The 20,709-nt window shown below is 30.4% G+C and overlaps 1 protein-coding gene across 1 annotated transcript; it reads left to right on the forward strand.

The window, feature by feature from the left end:
- Window positions 1-9,147: 9,147 nt before the first annotated feature.
- On the forward strand, window positions 9,148-13,178 carry LOC121119478 (uncharacterized). Its single transcript, XM_071889684.1, has one exon. It carries the CDS (start codon window positions 11,631-11,633, stop codon window positions 13,086-13,088), a length of 1,458 nt encoding a protein of 485 aa, XP_071745785.1. The 5' UTR covers window positions 9,148-11,630; the 3' UTR covers window positions 13,089-13,178.
- The last annotated feature ends 7,531 nt before the right edge of the window (window positions 13,179-20,709 follow it).

The raw sequence follows: 20,709 nt of genomic DNA on the forward strand, positions 1-20,709 counted from the left end.
GGCTTAAAATTAGAAGCTGGAACATGTTCCTCCAGGCACGCAAACAGTTTGAACTGCCGTCTTCCCCCACATAGAAAGAGAAGAATACGGGTGACTACGTCACAAAAATAGCACAATACTATAGGTCGGTGTTAGGAACATAATCTTTTTTGTTTTTAGATTGAATTGTTTATTTTTCCCTTGAACCGCTCTTTCGCTAGAGTCCTTTAGTTTTTGTTTACTTACTAGCAGGGTTGTGGGAAGGACTCGCTTACAAGAGTCCTTGGTTGTGTGAATCGTGTTTGGCGCAAGCGCGCCCGCAAATACAACTTCAACTATCTGGTGCCTCTGTTTTCTTTCGGACATAAACAACCCTTTATTCATAAACCATACTTGATGGCCGATGGGTAATTTCGAACATACTTATAAGATATCTCAATGTTGATTTTTTTAACATTAGAACTTATTTGAAAATTTACTACATATAGAAGCTTTACGTGGTACTATTTAATCAAAATAATATTATCAAGAAAATGTCTTAATGTCAGTTATAATTTATTATATGATACAAATAGTATTAAATATTAATTGCCATAATATAAAACTTTGGTTACGAATATCAATATACAAGGTGGATATAACAAATCGTAAATAGAATGTGTGTAAATTAAATACTAACTATAATAATTTTTGCATGTGTCTGTAGATGTTCATCAAATACATGGGGACGTAAAACCATTTAGATAAAGAAAAATCTGTGACGACAATCTAAGTCTAAGGGAGAAATAGTCATAGATTTGGTCGAAATACTTTTACTTCGCGAGGAAGAAGTTGAGTATCATATTATGAATGACGCAATTGTAATGTGTGAGCCCCTAGAATAAAAATCATCCTAAGGGATGTCTTATATATTATGGATATATAATTTCCGTACAAATAACTATATAAAAATACATATTATATTTTGTAAAATTATGTAAGACAAAATATATTGTACGAAAAATATATTATACACCAAAAAATCTTTCATTGAAACTCTTAGTGTTCAATCTTCCTAAAGTCACCTCCTACTTTAAGTAAACCCTTTTCTTGTTAAGAATCCTTTAGTGTCGTTAATGCCTATAAGTTATAACGCACGAATCACTACTATATACAGTTTCTATGACAAATATTAATTCCATTAATAAGTTTGAATTTGTGCTTTACTGCAAATATGGACAATGATACATTTTGAATACTTCAAGCCTCACTCCAAATTTCCTTATTACTCGTAATACCAAATATAATTAGAGAACATCAAACCCATCCTTACATTGCGCATTCGGTAGTGCTTAAAAAGTATATCTAATCATTGTTAGACCTGAGATACAAGCATAACTCTTCTATTTGAAAGAACATTCAAGGATGACGTTTAATGAATCTTTAATAATAACCATGAAAAGAGCTTTTGACTACAACATTAAATACTAATACTACTTGATTTTTTTATTACATAGCTTGATATAATCAAGATACTTAGAGACTCTAAGTATCTTAGATATAACATAAAATATCAGCTGACGTTTGACTCTCCCTTTCCTTGCCTATTGAGTATCCAATATCCAGTTATTATATAGGTAATAAGTAATAACCTATATAACCTTGAGAAAATTTAACCCTGACCAAGTTGAATTTCTAATCAAAAATAATGTTTTTTAATACAGCAGGTTGCGTGATTAGAGTTTGTGCTCCTCCATATAGAATTAATATGTTCTAATGAACATATTGTATCTACCTAGCAATATAAACATAAATTTCTAACGACTAAGTGACGTCACTTTTTCAGAAGGTATGATAAATTTTTTTTAGAAAAAGTTAGAAAAACTTAGTCCTTATCCAACAAATAAAAGTGGTTTTGGTGTGAACAAAATTTCTACACTCATACATTGAAGGAACCAATTTGAAGTCCTTAATTAATTTGTTTTTGATATTTATAACCTACCTACCTCGTCATTATGTATCTTTGTATTGTGGTACTCGTTTCACGTTATTAGAACAGTGCTATTAATTATTATAATTTCAAATGAGTTCCAGTTCTTCTTCATACTCTGGAGACTTGAAGAAGCATATTAAAGGTGTCCATGAGAAAATTAAACAATACAAATGTAGTTTCTGCTCCAGTTCTTTTGCACAATCTGGAAACTTGAAAAAGCATATTGAAGGTATTCATGAGAAGATAAAAAAATACCGATGTAGTGACTGCTCTAGTTCTTTTACACAATCTGGAGACTTGAAGAAGCATATTGAAGCTGTTCACGAGAAGATTAAAAAATTCCAATGTTGTTACTGTTCTAGTTCTTTTTCATACTCTGGAAACTTGAAGAAGCATATTGAAACAGTTCATGAGAAGATTAAAAAATACCAGTGTAGTTACTGCTCTAGTTCTTTTGCACACTCTGGAAGCTTGAAGAAGCATATTGAAGGTGTCCATGAGAAAATTAAAAAAAATAGTTACTTCTCTAGTTCCTTTACACAATCCGGACACTTGAAGGCGCATATTGAAAGTGTTCATGGAGAAATTAAAAAATTCCAATGTAATGACTGCTCTAGTTCTTTTACACGACCTGGACACTTGAAGACGCATATTGAAGGTGTTCACGAGAAGATAAAAAAATACCAATGTAGTTACTGCTCTAGTTCTTTTGCACACTCCGGAAGCTTGAAGAAGCATATTGATTTTGTCCATGAGAAAATAAAAAAATTCCCATGTAGTGACTGTTCTAGCTCTTTTACACAATCTGGACACTTGAAAACGCATATTGAATGTGTACATGAGAAGATAAAAAAATTCCAATGTAGTTACTGCTCTAATTATTTTACAACATCTAAAAGCTTAAAGATTCATATTGAATGTGTCCATGAGAAAATTAAAAAATACCTATGTAGTTACTGCTCTAGTTCTTTTACACAATCTGGAAGCTTGAGGAAACATATTGAATGTATACATGAGAGGATTAAAAAATTCAAATGTAGTGAGTGTTCTAGTTCTTTTACAAGCTCTGGAGGTTTGAACAAGCATATTGAAGGTGTTCATGAGAAGATAAAAAAATTCCATTGTTGTGATTGCTCTAGTTCTTTTACATTCTCTGGAAACTTGAAGAAGCATATTGAAACAGTTCATGAAAAGATAAAAAAATACCAATGTAGTTTCTGCTCTAGTTTTTTTGCACACTCTGGAAGCTTGAAGAGGCATATTGAAGGTGTTCATGAGAAGATAAAAAAATTTCAGTGTAGTGACTGCTCTAGTTCTTTTACATTATCTGGAAACTTGAAGAAGCATATTGAAACAGTTCATGAGAAAATAAAAAAATACCAATGTATGTACTGCTCTAGTACTTTTGGACACTCTGGAAGCTTGAAGAAGCACATTGAAGGTGTTCATGAGAAGATTAAAAAAATCCCTTGCAGTGACTGCTCCAGTTCTTTTACACAATCCGGACACTTGAAGAGCCATATTGAAACTGTTCATGAGAAGATTAAAAAATTTCATTGTGGTTCCTGCTTTATTTCTTTTACAGAATTAGAAAGCTTGATGAGTCATTATAAGACTCATCATAGTTAGACATAGTCAATTCCAAATTTTTCAAGATAGTAAAATATATTTATACATTCGACTGAGTATGAAAATATCTATTTTATATTTAAATTTTAATATTATTTAAAATGCATTAATATTTCCTTTTTGGTTTCAATGTTGGCGTGGTTTGTTCAAAATGGACAGACATTCCCATTGTGTTTACAACTTCCAATTGTCTAAAGATATTATTAACAATATTAACTGTGAATATAGTCGGTTCATAAGGACTGATTTCTATAGCTTCCAGACGTTGATTTATAATATTTAGATATCCCGGCTCCGAATTCAGCTATTTGAAATTTTGCTACTCCAAATCATTAATAAATATACATATTCTCCATGCTCCAAATTCATTTGAATTCCTGTGTGAATACTTGATACTTTCGGTTCACTCCTCAGTCATGGTTATTACTTCATGATAATCAAATTTACCTATTTACTAAAAATTATATTATTTTGATCTTTTTAATCTCATGAATGTGTATGTATGAAATTAATATCGTGAGTAAGATGTTTCCATTTTTTTTAAAATTTCAGCATCAAATATTAGAACTTCCTTTATCCCAAAAAACTAATTAAATTATCAATGCAACAATAACGTGGGGAATATTATTTGAATAAAACTTTTTTTAATTCAAAATCCATTCAACTCAAGAATTAGGCATATGAGTAATCGATATTGTTTGAAGGAAGTTTTATAACCCTTTTTGTTAGGCAAATAACATATAATTACATAATTATCGTTGTGAATTAATTACATGGTCAAATATCAATGAAGGATATAATATTTCATATTATTGGTATTAAACTTACTACATAGTCTTGTACAAACCCGATATGAAGTTGACACATTATTTTTGAAAGGAAAATTTCTCATTTTAAATTATTAGTGCGATAAAATGTTTTTTTAAATTTTACTTTAGAAACCCTTTTAACATATATTTACTTCGATTTTGAGTTGGACACATGAAGTAAATTTATCATTTTTGCTCAAATACAATTTCGTAGGATTTCAAATATCATTCAAAAAAAAAATGAAAGAGTTTCATAAAATACCATGTGATTTAGATCATATATTAGATGTGTCGATAAGAGATTTCTTTGCTTTTGTTTACAACTATACTGGTTATTTGATGACGTCATAAAGGAGGAAATTTGATAAAACAAATTGTATTAATACATAATATAGTATTTTATTTTCTCATTAGACAATACTATTGGTGTAAATTTTTCCCTCCAACAAAAAACCTTTTTTTTAAATGAATTGAAAGCTGATTTTAATGAAGAATAGGTCAGAAAAGAAAATTTAAAATAAATATACTTAATCAATAATATTTAAACACAATCCTTCACTCATTAAAATCATTTTTTTGTACTATTCATGAATTAAATATATTTGTAATTACTAATTCGTTAATTGGACAATTCGTTTCAATCTTCCAAAATTCATACTTGCATTTTTTAGTTTAAGTTTGGGATTTAAGTATTTTACTCTTATTTTTATCCTAGTTTTTACAAAAGAAACAATCAATTCCTTAGGCCAACTAGGATAAAGTTCAACAAGAAGATCAGAGAGCCTTTTAAAAACTTTTGCTGTTTGTCAATGCCGTCCTCATGAATACTGTGAAATTCATATAATTTATATTCTAATTATTGGCAAAATTTCAATAATTCTTGGTAAGGCCTCCCCGAGAAACAAACATAGTCCAATAACTAGATGTTTGCGCATAATGGTATTTTCACTTGTTTTCTGTCCAAGATGTGGATATAAAGATTTGAATTCTGGAAGCTTTGAAACATTCTTGTGGAAGTATTTCTGTTCTATTGACGTCTTTGTGAATGCCAAAAGTCTCTAAATTTTCAGAATGTTCCGAAACTTCCTAACCTTCAATTCCATCTAATATTTCTTCACGCGATTCATTAGACTGATTAATTGTACACATAGAGAAGTCATGAGTCAAAGATTTTGTAACAATTTGGATATCATCTCTCAAAGCTGTTTGATCATTTTCATTAGCTTCTTCCTCAATTGCTGAGTTTTTAAGTTATTATTTTTGTCAATCATGATAACTTTTAATCTTCTAAAAGCCTCAACCGGAGACGGGTGCTCAATACTTCCTGTGAGGGTACGAATTCGAGAGAAAATATTCTCAGGATACTCTTGATCTAAGTTTGTAGTTCAAATAAAGATCAGTCCTTAATTTTTCATGCATTTCAATGCTCTCATACACCTAATTGAGATCAACATTCCCTTTTGAAGTGGAAGCTGATAAGATTTACCAATTATATTCATTTCCAAAAACTAATCTTTCCATTTCATTCAAGGCATGGAGTTGTTCTTCAAAATGTAAACCCAATCCACACGAATGTTTTGTCTTGCTGTTAATAGTACTTGCAATCATTGACAATTTCTATAATTCTTGACAATGATATCTTTTGTTCCCAATAGACATAAAAAAATGCTTCAGATATAGTATTTTATTAAAGTTGTGTTGCAGTTCTTACTCTTTGCCTAGCATTTCTAGAGCATTCAAAATGTGACACTTTTGTAACCTTGAAAGTTATCCCCAATTGACCACTACCTTGATCAAGAAGGCCTTGAAAGTCTTTCTTTGTTAATTTAGCATATTTTCCATTGGCGTCAATAAAGCTCAAGCCCTGGTCAAGCAAATGATTTTTAAATAGCTAAAGCAACTGAGGACAATCTGGTAATGTATCAATTTGACGTTTTGAGTCCACAGGATTATCAAATGAAAATATTTCTGAAGATTTTTTCAGCTGGCATATCAGTCAATGGTTTCCTAAATCAAAAGTAATTGCTTTGATTTGAACACCAGCTTGTTCAATTCTTTCAATGATGGTAAACATCAGTTCCTTTGTCATAACAGTATCAAATTGTGCAAATAGTGATTGTTTTCATGCATGACAAAGTCCTCGAACAATTGTTACTTGCATTTTCTTGAAAGGTCCAAATATTTTAATAACTTTAAAAGAAATTTTATAGGTTTTTCTAACCTCAATTTCGTCAAAAAAAAGATGTTTTCATAGTTTGATTCTGAAAGGCTCATTTTTTTAGAGAGAATATTAATGGAATCTTCGAGAAAACCAGGCTCCTATTTGAAATCTTCTAAAAAAAGATCTTGAGTCAGGTGACTTGGCAAAGCAACAAGTTTTCTAGAACGTAAATATTCAAATGCTTTAGAACTCATTAAATTATAATGATAAGTGCTAAGGGGGAAAAAAAATCATTGTTCAGATTACTAATTCCAAATTAATCAGTAAATCCAGTGTGTTTTTTAGCTGGCCCGTTGATTTGTAATATAAAGAAACCATTTTCTTTTCCTTAGCAGTCATCATTATCATTTAATTCCTGAGTAGTGAACATCATTTACTAAATTGATTGAGCATTCGTTTGTGCCCATAAAAGACGGAGCGTAACCCTTAAAATTTCTTGTGGAGCTATTGTTGTAAGTACTTCTTGGACTCAGAGTAGATTTGGGCATCTACATAGGAGTTAATTCCAGAAAATGTCCTTATCTATATCCTTTTCGCCTTCCTCCCTAGTAACAACTGATTGTAGCTGATTTATTCAAACGTCATGAACATTATCATTTCTCTCCTCCTAAACATTTTTCAAAATGTCAGGATTTCCATGTTGATTTTCGGTTCATTTTTTTATAATATGCCCATTCTACACTGAATTTTCATCATTGAGTATAGCAGTTGTAAAAAATATCGACTTTAAGAAAAATAATTGGACCTTTCAATCTATTAAAGATCATGTCTCTGATTCATCTCTGAATCAAACATATATTCCCAGTAATTAAATCCATTTCAAAATCTTACGCAGACATAAAATTATATAATTTGAGGAAACGTAAAAGTGTAAGGATTTAAGGAACTAAAGTTAAAATCAAAATAACTAATTTATTCAATTTAAAAATAATTAATTCTCGATTTTTAATGAATTAAATTATAGTCAGAATAATCTCGAAAATACATAATTAATATTTTGAATGACTAAATAAAATTTAAAAATTCGAATAAATATTAATATACTTCATAAAATGATATGTCTAAAAATACTTTATTAACCTCTTGACATCAGCCAATTGTTATAACTAGGCTAATTGTTATTTTACAGTAAATATTTTAGAAAAATATAAAAATGTTTGAGCGCCATCTATGTTTTTAACACACCTAGGACTGATCGCTTATCAGTCTTTTTCCACCACCCCTTTGAGTCTTTTTTTATAAGTCCAATCTTGTTTACCATTCAACGGTCCTAAGGACTGATACATCGGTCTTTCAGTCCTACATATCTTTTTATTTTCTTCAGTCATAGCTAGGATTGGAGTATATTATACACGAGCTAAGAAAATAATGAATGATTCTTCTTTGTTGTGGATTACAACTATTGCACGTACCTCGGTAAGAAGAGGTAATTAATCATTTATATCTAGAGTTGTCGCCACCCGCTCACGGCATAGAGGAGCAAGGGATTGGAATGATTACGAGAGATTGACCATAATGATCGTTAATATATTTATGATCACATTGACTTGCAAGAAGAAAGACCATGGAATAATAATAATATTTGAAAGGGAAAAATACAAACAATGTAACGTGCAATTGCACAGTTAATCCTTGATATTATGAGTAGTGTAATATAAATAATGAAAATATATTACATCACCCTCCCCTAATAAACACTTGCGAGGGCGAAGCTGATTAATATGTCTTGTTCTGATTTCGAAACCAATCTTCACAGTCCAGAGAGTATTTCCTATAGTTCCGATACGCTTAGGAAAACCATATCTTGTGAACTATGATAAGAGATGGGAGAGAGTGGACTGAGTAGAAGTGTTGTTCATTATGGCAGCCTCAATCCACTTTGAAGCAGTATCCATTAAGATTAAACAAATATTTTTATTTATCTTCGCATAGTCGACGTGGACTCGTTCATAAGCGTCCATTGAGACCAGCAAACAGCTCTTCAGGGTGAGGGAGAGAATGCAGTTGTTTATTTCTAACAGGAAAAAGAGTCTTTGTAAAATAACTACACACCCATATTGCACCATTTAGCTTAGACACGGTAACAATGGGTAAAGCCCAGTCAGACGAGCTAGCTTTTTACAAAGTGCCACGGTCAATCATGTTACTCAACTCATGAATAACTTATTCATGGAGAGCAAGAGGGACGGAGCGAGCTCTAAATTATCAAGAAGTAGCATTTTCACTGACGTGGAAAGAATATTTAGGGAGAGCCGAGATGTGCGAAAAATCATCCTTAATCATTTCCTCAAATTCTCTGTTAAGTGATTCCAGACCCTTTTCTTGGCGAGAAACAAAATTATAGTGGAAGCTCGGAGACTGAAAAGAAAATATAGAAAATCAAACAAATTAAAAATGACCCCAAGAAACAGATGTTAGACAAACACCTTGCACATTATTTGAAACTAATACGGTAATCCTTTGAGACCATTCAGTCAGTTGTCCTTCGTTATTCGTAAATCCAGATACAACTTAACTTACAAAACCAGAACCTACATTTTTGAGGATACGAAAATAGGGAAACTCTTCAGATATGTTCTCCAGGACATAAGACCTAAGCCAGATAGAGGAAATCGAAGACAATTACTTCTAACATGATCATCCATCTCAAGAGAGCAGATTCGACTCCTTCCTTATGAAGGAGTTCCAAGATTGCAAACATTGTAAATCCTTTATTAAACGAAACAAAAGGAAATTCAAGATTTAGAAGATAACTAAGTAATTTTTCTGGAACTTGCTCCATGAGAAATCTACCTTTTTTTACCCCGAATCTATGCTACTATTAGCTTCATTTATGAGATTTTCGCTAGATATATTAAAATATTTAGACCCAACCTGAGGAATATAATTAGCAAAAGGATGTTGTTTTCTACACTTCAATCCCATAGGAACATAGGAATCTCCCGTTTCTAATAAATTGACAAATACCTTTGTAAAGCATTGTCTTGGATTTGTCGACGTCAATAAAATATTTTGAGTTTTGGTTGCTAAGAATATCATATCGTAAAGCTGACTAGCATGTTACGTAGTTAAAGATAATAAATCTGAAGCCCTTTTAATACCATCCCTATTAACACTATCTTGAAACTTTTCTATGAAATATTGATCTTCACCAGAAAAGTCAACACCATGAGTTATTTATTTCTCATAAATCAAAAAGGTCTTGCATTCGCAATCTTTAATTTTGAAAAGCTTAATGATGGAAGAGGCAATGTATCCGGATATATAAAACAATCGATTTGCTCGAGATTCTTCCATAGTAAAATTAGAATTAGAAAAACTGATAATAAATATATGTATTTGGAACAATTGGATCAGTACTTACAAATTGAATGATGTTTTTTTTTTCACATCCACGCTTATTACTTGATTTTCATTTAATATTCTTAAGTTTCTAGTATAAATTCATTTCTTTATTTATTAAAAATATATACGTAATATTAACATAATGATATATATTCTCTTAATTAAAATAAGAGTATTGAAAAATATTCATAAATGACATAATAAATCCCTTCAATGCTACGATATAATTACATTCATACTTCTTTCATTTTCTTCTATACCTACTTAGAAGGTATAGTATGAAGATAAGATGTAATATATAGTCCTTTATATAGTCCTGGGATCTAATAAAGAGGGATGAAGCACCACGCCTCACACTCTAAAATTGCTGTGGGGAAAGAATAAATTATTTTATTCTATGATTTTTCCTTTTTTAAATTTCCCACCTAACTCCAAAGAGAAGAGGATACATTTATGATTTATTAATTGTTATTATAATAATAAATGTATAATTTAAGATACAATGGTCAATTATTGGCAGAGGTGGGAAATTTGACTCGAGACTTGTGACGCGAGTTGGACTTGAGTACATATTTTGAAGATGATCTCAAAATCAAAGATTCAAGACTTGACTTGGACTAGTATATTGCGGACACAGGAAAAGCCTTAACACTATTGACCCTATATTATAGTTATGGACTTGAAATGAGCTTGAATGACATCTGAGGACTCGATGAAAATATTAAAGTAAAGATATTACTTGAGATTCGACGTGGACTTAGAGTATAAGGTCGTTTCCCCTACTCTTATTAATGCTGTGCCATAAGCTGCAGGAGTGGAACCGACAATCCAAAATTTTTGGAAGCAATAGATTAAAGATATCTGTAGACAGGATTATACTCCTACTATAATTCAAGTGTGGACTCATTACATATTTGAATATGGACTTTGAAGACGACTTAAGGTTTAACAAATCCTGCCGTTCTACATGTCATCGCCTATTAAAAAGAAGCAAACTAAAAAAGATATAGTTCCATCAATCACTGTACCCGAACACTCCTTAATCATGCAAAAGGTAAATTACGAATTTAAATTGGGGTCTATAATGTATTTTTGTTAGTTTTTATTGGTTAATATAATGAGGTTAATAGAAATTCGATTTTTCGATTGATATAATGTTAATAAATTATTTTCTACATTATAGATGTTGTTTGATTGAAGTCCTTTACTTGTTCTAAGAACATAATCTCCATTTATATCAAGATATTTCATTTTGTTCCATGACTTGTCTTTAAAGTATGCCAAATATCCAAGATTTATTTATTGATGGTTCCCCTCATCCAAAACGAGGTTGTGTGATTTCAATCTCTGTGCTTCATCCCTCTTTATTATCACAGTATGGCAGAAGATTAATAACACACAGCATCCACAATCAACATATATTGAGTAGGAATGAATAAATATTCAACATTCTTTTTAGTAAAAAGTGCAATAAATTAGTGGTTATCCAGTAAATAAATGTTGTTTTAGTGTGAACAAAATTATACACTCAGTATACATGAAAAGAAGCTGTTTAACGTCCTTTATTAAGTTGTTTTTGATATTTGTAACCTACCTACCTCGTGACAATGTATCTTTGTTTTGTGTTCCTCGTTTCACGTTATTTCAACAGTGCTATTACTTATTCTAAATTCAAATGAGTTCTAGTTCTTTTACAAGCTCTGAAGACTTGAAGATACATATTGAAGGGCCTTGTAAGAAGAAAAGAAAATTCCAATGTAATTACTGTTCTAGTTCTTTTAAACAATCTAGAAGCTTAAAGATCCATGTTGAAGGTGTCCATAAGAAAATTAAAAAATTCAAATGTAGTTACTGCTCCAGTTCTTTTTCACAATCTGGAAGCTTGAAAAGGCATTTTGAAGCGGTTCATGAGAAAATTAAAAAATTCAAATGTAGATACTGCTCTAGATCTTTTTCATACTTCGGAAACTTGAAGACACATATTGAAGGTGTCCATGAGAAAATTAAAAAATTCCAATGCTGTGACTGCTCTAGTTCTTTTACACGCTCGGGAGACTTGAAGACTCATATTGAAGGTGTTCATGAGAAAATTAAAAAATTCCAATGTAGATACTGCTCTAGATCTTTTTCATACTTCGGAAACTTAAAGACACATATTGAAGGTGTTCATGAGAAAATTAAAAGATTCCAATGTAGTTACTGCTCTAGTTCTTTTACACAATCTGGGCACTTGAAGACGCATATTGGAAGTGTTCATGAGAAGATAAAAAAATTCCAATGTAGTTACTGCTCTAGTTCATTTACACAATCCGCACACTTGAAGAGGCATATTGAAGGTGTTCATGAGAAGTTAAAAAAATTCCAATGTAGTTACTGCTCTAGTTCTTTTACACGATCTGGACACTTGAAGAGGCATATTGAAGGTATTCATGAGAAGATAAAAAAAATCAAATGTAGTGACTGCTCTAGTTCTTTTACAAGCACTACAGACTTGAAGAAGCATATTGAAGGTGTTCATGAGAAGATAAAAAAATTCAAATGTAGTGACTGCTCTAGTTCTTTTACAAGCTCTACAGACTTGAAGAAGCATATTGAAGGTCTTCATAAGAAGATAAAAAAATTCCAATGTTGTGACTGCTCTAGTTCTTTTACAATCTCTGGTAACTTGACGAGGCATATTGAGGCTGTTCATGAGAAGATAAAAAAATACCAATGTAGTTACTGCTCTAGTTCTTTTACACAATCCGTACACTTGAAGACGCATATTGAAGCTGTGCATGAGAAGATAAAAAAATACCAATGTAGTTACTGCTCTAGTTCTTTTACACAATCTGGGCACTTGAAGACTCATATTGAAGGTGTTCATGAGAAAAGAAAAAAATTCCAATGTAGTTACTGCTCTAGTTCTTTTACACGATCTGGGCACTTGAAGACTCATATTGAAGGTGTTCATGAGAAGTTAAAAAAATTCCAATGTAGTTACTGCTCTAGTTCTTTTACACGATCTGGACAGTTGAAGACGCATATTGAAGGTGTTCATGAGAAGATCAAAAAATTTCATTGTGGTTCCTGCTTTATTTCTTTTACAGAATTAGAATGCTTGATGAGTCATTATAAGACTCATCATTGTTAGACATACACAAGTGCAAATTTTCCAAGATAGTAAAAAATATTTATACATACGACTGAGTAAGAAAATATATAATTTATTATTTAAAATTCATTGATATTTCCCTTTTATTTGAAGCTTTAGGGAGCACTCAATAGATGGAATGTGCATGCATTTTCAAGAAATATATAGATTTACATAAAAAAAACTTTGAACAAATGTATGAATACTAAAATTTTCTATGAATATACTCTTTGATTTCATCAGATTATGGGTAGTGATTTATTTAATTATTCTACCAAACAACTTTATATTTGTGAATTCATCGCATTTTTTTATGAGAACTGTTCGTTTACTAAGAGGAATCCACTAATTCGTCGCCTTGCCTCAGTTTTTCTTGTTCTTCAGAAAGATTCCTAGAATAATTTTGACTTTCTACAATGTTACTCCATTTTTAAAATTTATGTGAAGTTACGTACTACAATTAATACATTTTCCACCAAGACAACATTTTTGAACTGAATTAATAATGTTATTTATTGGTTCACTCCAGATATTGGTAGGACTCATTGATCTAGTGTTTTACAGACCTTGGCAATGACTGATGAGTTATAATACTATCTGGAAGAGCACAAGCTCTAATTACGCAACCTGCTGCTTTGAAAAACAACTTCTTCTTTTTTTTTTTTTGAGAAATTCGACTTGGTTAACTCATATGAACTTAGTACAGTTATAACTTATAAGACTATAATATTTGTAGTAGTTGCAATTTTATATTAACATCATGTGGTAATTCAAGCAACTCCTCTATTTTGGGGTAATATTTGAAATCCTATAAAATTATAATTGAGCAAAAAATGATGACTTAATTTAAACACTCAAAATCAAAGTATATATATGTTAAAAGGTTTTATAAAGTAAACTTTAAAAAAACATTACTAAACTAATCCTTTAAACTGATGAACTTGCCATTCAAAAATAAAGTGTCAACTGAACTCCAAATCCATTTGATTCATTGTGCAATACACTGGCTATACCGACTTCATTAATGAATCACATTAGTATTGAAAGATCAATCGAAGAATAATATTTCATATTAATTAATTATTTGAATGAAACCTACTACAGAATGATTTTGTACAAACATGAAATATCGTTAATTTTTGAAGGACAAATTCATCAGTTTCAGTAATTAATTTAATTTAGTAATTTTTTGAAAATTTGCGTTAGAAAAATCTGTAAGATAATTAATTCTTTTTCGATTTTTAGTTGTATACCTTAAGTCAATCCATCATTTTCTGCTCAAAAACAATTTTTTAGGATTTCAAATATTAACCTAAAATGGAAGAGTTTCTAAAAATAGCGCGTGATATTAATATAAACTACAACTACGACCAATGTAGCTTTTTAATTGTACAAATTTACGGGTTGACCAAGTAGAATTTATCCAAAAAAAAGGATGTATTTCACCACAACAGGTTGCGTGATTGTAGATTGTGCTCCTCCAGATAGTATTTTAACACATAGAAATTGCATCTAAGTCACCTTGCATCATAGATAACTATAGATTGCTTAAGGGCGCTGTCGTCGCAGCATTTCATGTCAGCTATTGTCGGGGGAAATAAAATAATCAAATTTATTACTATTAAGGCAAGAAAACATGAAGGGATCATACAATGCTTAATACTTTTATAATAATCCTACAACTTTATGTATAAAGTACATATGAGTTATGATTACTAAGCATTATCGTCTTGAATGAAGAGGTCGCGGAGGCAATTATCATTTATGTTTACTATTATTATCAATTTACTTATTTAATTTTATATTGCCCGGATATTATAAAAGAAGTCCTTTATCCATCTATGATTTCATTAAATAATTCAAATTAGTGTCCAAAATGGCTCATAGTTGTGCTGCTTTTGGCTTTTCCCCAAAATAAAGGTGATATTTTTCAAGGTTAAAATAACTAATAAGTAAAAAATTCATTTTAATTTTTAAATATTTCATTTTTAAACATAAGTTACTAAACCAAAATATTTCATCTATCATTTGACGAAAATTGTATAAAGATAACATTAACCATCTATGCAATATTTAATCCTTTATTTCTGTCAACATAATAATATCATCTTTTTCCATTCAAACAAATCAGTAATTTTTGTCTAGGACTGGGTAAAAATATTTTTGTTTATTTTAAATTGTAGCTCTATATAAATGCTACAACTTTATTAATTATTCTTTTTTTCCAAGCATTTTTTGAAATACAAAAATAAATAACATTAAGTATGTATTATTCAATTATCGAATAATCGTATTCATTATCGAAACGGTACTTTTAGTCATTGTTTGAAACGTAGATTATTCAAACAAAATGTTTCATCAATCATCTGAAAAAATGGCATAAGCATAGCATAACAATCTATGCGATATTTAAACATTTTAGTAGTTACTGATAAGTTGATAACTAATAAGCGATAAGTGTTAATAACTAACAAGACAAATTCATAAGTAAATTAACTTTGCCCCCGACAACAGCTGACTCATAATCCCCAACTGCAGCACCATCAACTAAAATTCGTCTCTCTAAATATTTTCTATGTCTTGCATCTACCTATCTAAAAATACATTTTATGTTTATATAGCTACATAAACATAAAATTCAAAATACCAAGTGGCGTCACTTATTTAGTAGGAATGAGAAAAATTTCAATCTTCGTTTTAGAAAAAATGCAATAAAAAATAACTCAGTACTTTCAACAAATAAATGTTGTTTTGGTGTGAACAAAATTCTACACTCATTATACATTAAGGGAAACTATTTAACGTCCTTGATAAAGCTGTTTTTGATATTTTTAACCTACCTACCTCGTTATTAAGTATCTTGGTTTTGTGTTCCTCGTTTCACGTTATTCGAACAGTGTTATTAATTATTATAAATTCAAATGAGTTGTAGTTCTTTTACAAGCTCTGAAGACTTGAACATACACATTGAAGGGGCTCATAAGAAGAAGAAAACATTCAGATGTAATTACTGTTCTAGATCTTTTACACAATCTAGAAGCTTAAAGATTCATATTGAAGGTGTCCATAAGAAAATTAAAAAATACCTATGTAGCTATTGCTCTAGTTCATTTACACAATCCGCACACTTGAAGACACATATTGAAGGTGTTCATGAGAAGTTAAAAAAATTCCATTGTAGTTACTGCTCTAGTTCTTTTACACGATCTGGACACTTGAAGACGCATATTGAAGGTGTTCATGAGAAGATTAAAAAATTTCATTGTGGTTCCTGCTTTATTTCTTTTACAGAATTAGAAAGCTTGATGAGTCATTATAAGACTCATCATAGTTAGACATACACAAGTCTAAATGTTCCGAGATATTAAGATATATTTATAAATACGACCGAGTAGGAAAATAACTAATATTCGTTTTTTTTTTGTTTTTTTTAATGCATATATTTCCCTTTTCTCTTCAATGTTGGTGTGGTTTTCTTCAAAGTGGCGTTCCCATTGTGTTTACAACTTACAATTACTGAAAATTAAAATTAACAGTATTAATTTTCAATATAGTCCATTCATAAGGACTGATTCGTATAGTGTTTCGACGTTGATTTATAATATTTAGAGATCCATGCTCCGAACCAGCTATTTGAAATTTTGTGGCTCCAAATCATAAATAAATATATATACTCTCTATGCTCCAAATCCATTTGAAATTGTGCGTAAATACATGTTACACTTGTTTCACTGATCGGGCATGGTTATTACTTCATGAGAATCAAATTGACCTATTTACTAAAAATTACATTATCTTGATCCTTTTAATCTCATGAATGTAGATGTATGAAATTAACACTGTGAATAAAATGTTTCCATTTTTCTAAAATTTCGGAACCAAACATTAGAACTTTATTTATTCCAAAGAACTATCTACATTTTAACTATGTATCAATGTAACAATAATGGGGAATGTTTCATATTATTTTTATAAGACTGATTTTAATTCCAAATCCAATCAACTTCGTGCGTAAATACATGCGAATTCACTAACTAGCGGTTCAATTAAATGTAATTACTTAAAAGTACATAATTTTAATCCTTCTAAATTCATGACTTGATATTTTTAATTCCCATGAAGTCATAATTATGAATGAATTATGAGTAAGCCGGGAGTCAGCAGAGTAATCTTTATTTACTCAAGGAGTCGGGTTGGAACACATAGAATAACAAATATGTATATTTATCTATGACTTGGAGTTACAAATTTGAAAATAGCAGCAGATTTGTAGGCAGGATCTCTAAATATTATAAATCCAACCTTAAGCAATTATTTTAACCATACTCTAGAAATTAAATTTAAATTCTGTCTCTAAAATGATAAATAACCATTAACAATTTCATTAAACTACACAGATCTTAAAATTAATTATTTTTAATTTATAGTTTAGAATAATATTTTGTGATTTTTTCTCTAAATCCAACCATTTGAATGATGCAACTCCATATTTTTTAGCGCATTGTTTACAAACACTGGACTCTATCGACCTCTTGAATTAATCACATTAGAATCCAAAGATCAATCGAAAGATAATATTTCATATTAATTAATTATTTGAATAAAACTTACTACATAATGATGTTGTACAAACACGAACTGAAGTTGAGACATTATTTTTGAAGGTCAAATTCATCAGTTTAAATAATTAGTTCAATAATATTTTGAACATTTACGTTAGAAAACTTTTTAATAGAAATCTACATTGGTTCTGAATTGTATACATTAAGTCAAGCTATCATTTTTGCTTACGAACAAATTTTTCGGATTTCAATGGAAGAGTCACTTAAAATACCATGTGATGTTGAAATAAAATAATGAATACGACAAATTTTATAGGATTATTATTGTACACATTAAATAGACCTTGCTCCAGATAGTATTAGAACTCATTGGCCGATCTGAAGTTGACACTTTATTTTTGAGGAAAAATTCATCCTTTTGAATGAATAGTCTAATAATGCTTACTTTAGAGAACCATTTAACATATATCTACTTTGATTTTGAGCTGTATACATTAAGTCAATCCAACATTTTTGGCTCGATTTTTTTTTTTTACGATTTCAAATATTATCCCAAAATGGAAGAGTTGTTTAAAATACACGTGATGTTGTTTTAAAATTAAAACTACAACAAAATATAATAGCCTTATAGTAGTACAAAGTTCATATGATTTTTCACCATAACAGGCTGCACCATTTGAGCTTGTGCTCCTCCAGATATTATTGAACTCATTCAACTAGAACTCATCAATTATCATAGAAAAATAAATACAGTCTATGGAGAAAATGCATAGTGATGCTGGGGCTATACTTGGACATATAATATGTCTCAGGACTATATTACTAAAACTACTATTAGTTACCTTGTAACTTGGAACGACTGCATTTAAGTTATTTATGAGTATTTCTCAATAAACTTTCTTTACATAGGAGATATACATCATTTTCTTAATATTAGGTATATTTTTATAATAAAAAAACCATCAATATAGTGAGGAAACCAATAATATATTAACAATAAGTGGATATTACGTGAAAAACATGACATGTTTAAATGAAAAACATAAACTTTTTCCAAAATATTTAATTTTTTGTGAATAGCATTGGATTTTTGAAATATTTTTCCAAAAGTTTAATTTTTTGTGTAGGTGAAGTGCTGGGTCCTAAATTAGGTTAAATTCCCCTGCCCCCGTTCCCTTGAGAATCAAGGACCTTTTGTAAACTCCAAAAATATATCCCGGTCCATGGGTTGTGAAGTTGAAATGCTGAGCCTCAAGGCAGTTTAAAATCCACCTCAGCCCCGCTACGTTTCTAAGCATCGAGGACCTCTTCTAATATGCTTTAATACACCCCGTCCCACAGGTTGTAGAGGTGGAGTGCTTGGCCTTAAAGCAGATAAATTCCCCCACCGCCGCATCCTTGAGCATCAAGGACCTTTGCAATATTCAAAAATACACCCCGGATCACGGGTTGTGCAGATGAAGTGCTAACCCCCAAGATGGTTTAAACCTCACCACTATTGTGTTTTTAAGCAACAAGGCCCTCTTCTAATGTGCTATAATACATTGTTTAAAATAATGATGTGATTATCATCTGCCGGCTTTATTATGATTATTGAGGGTATAACGAAAGTATTTATTAGCAAAATGTTTAATGAAGATATGTTACGTATAATTGACTTCGACGTTTTTTATCCGTTACAGTAGATTTGAAAACGTCACACTCCATGAAATTGTAATTCATTATGAACTTTATTCTCAGAATAATAGCTAATGAAACGACAAAGTAGAGTATTTCGAAATATATTTGAAATTCAAAGTTTAAAAAAGAAGGCTTTAATTAAATATAACCTACATACTAAAAAATAAACCATCATAAATTTATGTTAAATATAAAAAATTAAACAATTAGAATCAGATAACTAATAATACCAATAAATTATAAATACAGAATATTGAAATAATAGATTGATCCAAATAATATTTTCTTGTTCTGACATGAATTGAGTTAAATCTGTCATAACTTTAAGTTACTAAACAAAAGCTAGACGTAGAGTTTAATAAAAAAGATAATCACCCTAATAAAGTAAATGTCAAAGTCATAAAATTAGACAATAAATACACTAATAATAAAAATGTTGCAAATAAATCCATCGTAAAGATTTAGTGCAAAAGCTAATTATGTAGTAATGTCCGGCGATATTACTCCTTATTCAAAAAAAGATTTCCCCCCGTTATTTATGCTTGTGTAACAACATACTATTGTCATGAAGGATACGCACAATTGCTAATTATAATGATACACCCAATGTAACTACCCCCGTTGTTGTGACCATTTAAGTAGTTGTTTTTGCCTTTTATGAGTTTTCTGAACACCATTTCTTTGAGCCTATCAACCATAGCTAAGTGAGAAAAAAGTAATATTTATTGGCTATGTAATATTGGAAAACCTAATTATCATACCCAAGTCTTTAAGTGAAGAAACTAGTCTCAGACAAACTAGTTGCGAACCATCCAAAGCTACTACCCCCGTTGTTGTGACCATTTAAGCAGTTGTTTTTGCCATTTAATGAGTTGTGTATCATAATTCTTGGTATGTTTAGCTAAAATAGAATCATATTTTAGGGTTAGATTTAAAAAAAAATTGAGTACTTACTGTGAGATGGTACAAAATTCAGAGTTCCATTTCGAATTAGTAAATATTTTATACTTTTTACTGATAACTTGATCGTCATTTGGTGTGGATTAACATTTTTATATGTATTTCTATAAATGACATCAGTACCAACATCCTCCATTAATTTAATGATGGTTCCTCGGGAAGGGTTAGGTTTACCAGTGTATTTCTCCATAAATTTTTGAACGTAGATGATTAGCAATGGATAAGGTTATATTACATGCAATAAGCATCTTTGTGAGATCAGAGATAAAGTCTAACTTGACGTATTTATCATTAACTTGATTTTTTAGATGAATATCCATGCTCTTGATATGAAATGAGGATAATGAGTGGCGTGTAATTCTAGACAAACCATCTATTTCTCATCCGGTAAGTATTTTCCAAATTCCTGTGCCTCCATT

Source organism: Lepeophtheirus salmonis, chromosome 6, assembly GCF_016086655.4.
Source record: "Lepeophtheirus salmonis chromosome 6, UVic_Lsal_1.4, whole genome shotgun sequence".
Lineage (NCBI taxonomy): Eukaryota > Metazoa > Arthropoda > Copepoda > Siphonostomatoida > Caligidae > Lepeophtheirus > Lepeophtheirus salmonis.

Coding starts and splice junctions, on each gene's coding strand:
- LOC121119478 (XM_071889684.1), top strand. CDS start 11,631: ATGAGTTCTAGTTCTTTTACAAGCTCTGAAGACTTGAAGATACATATT.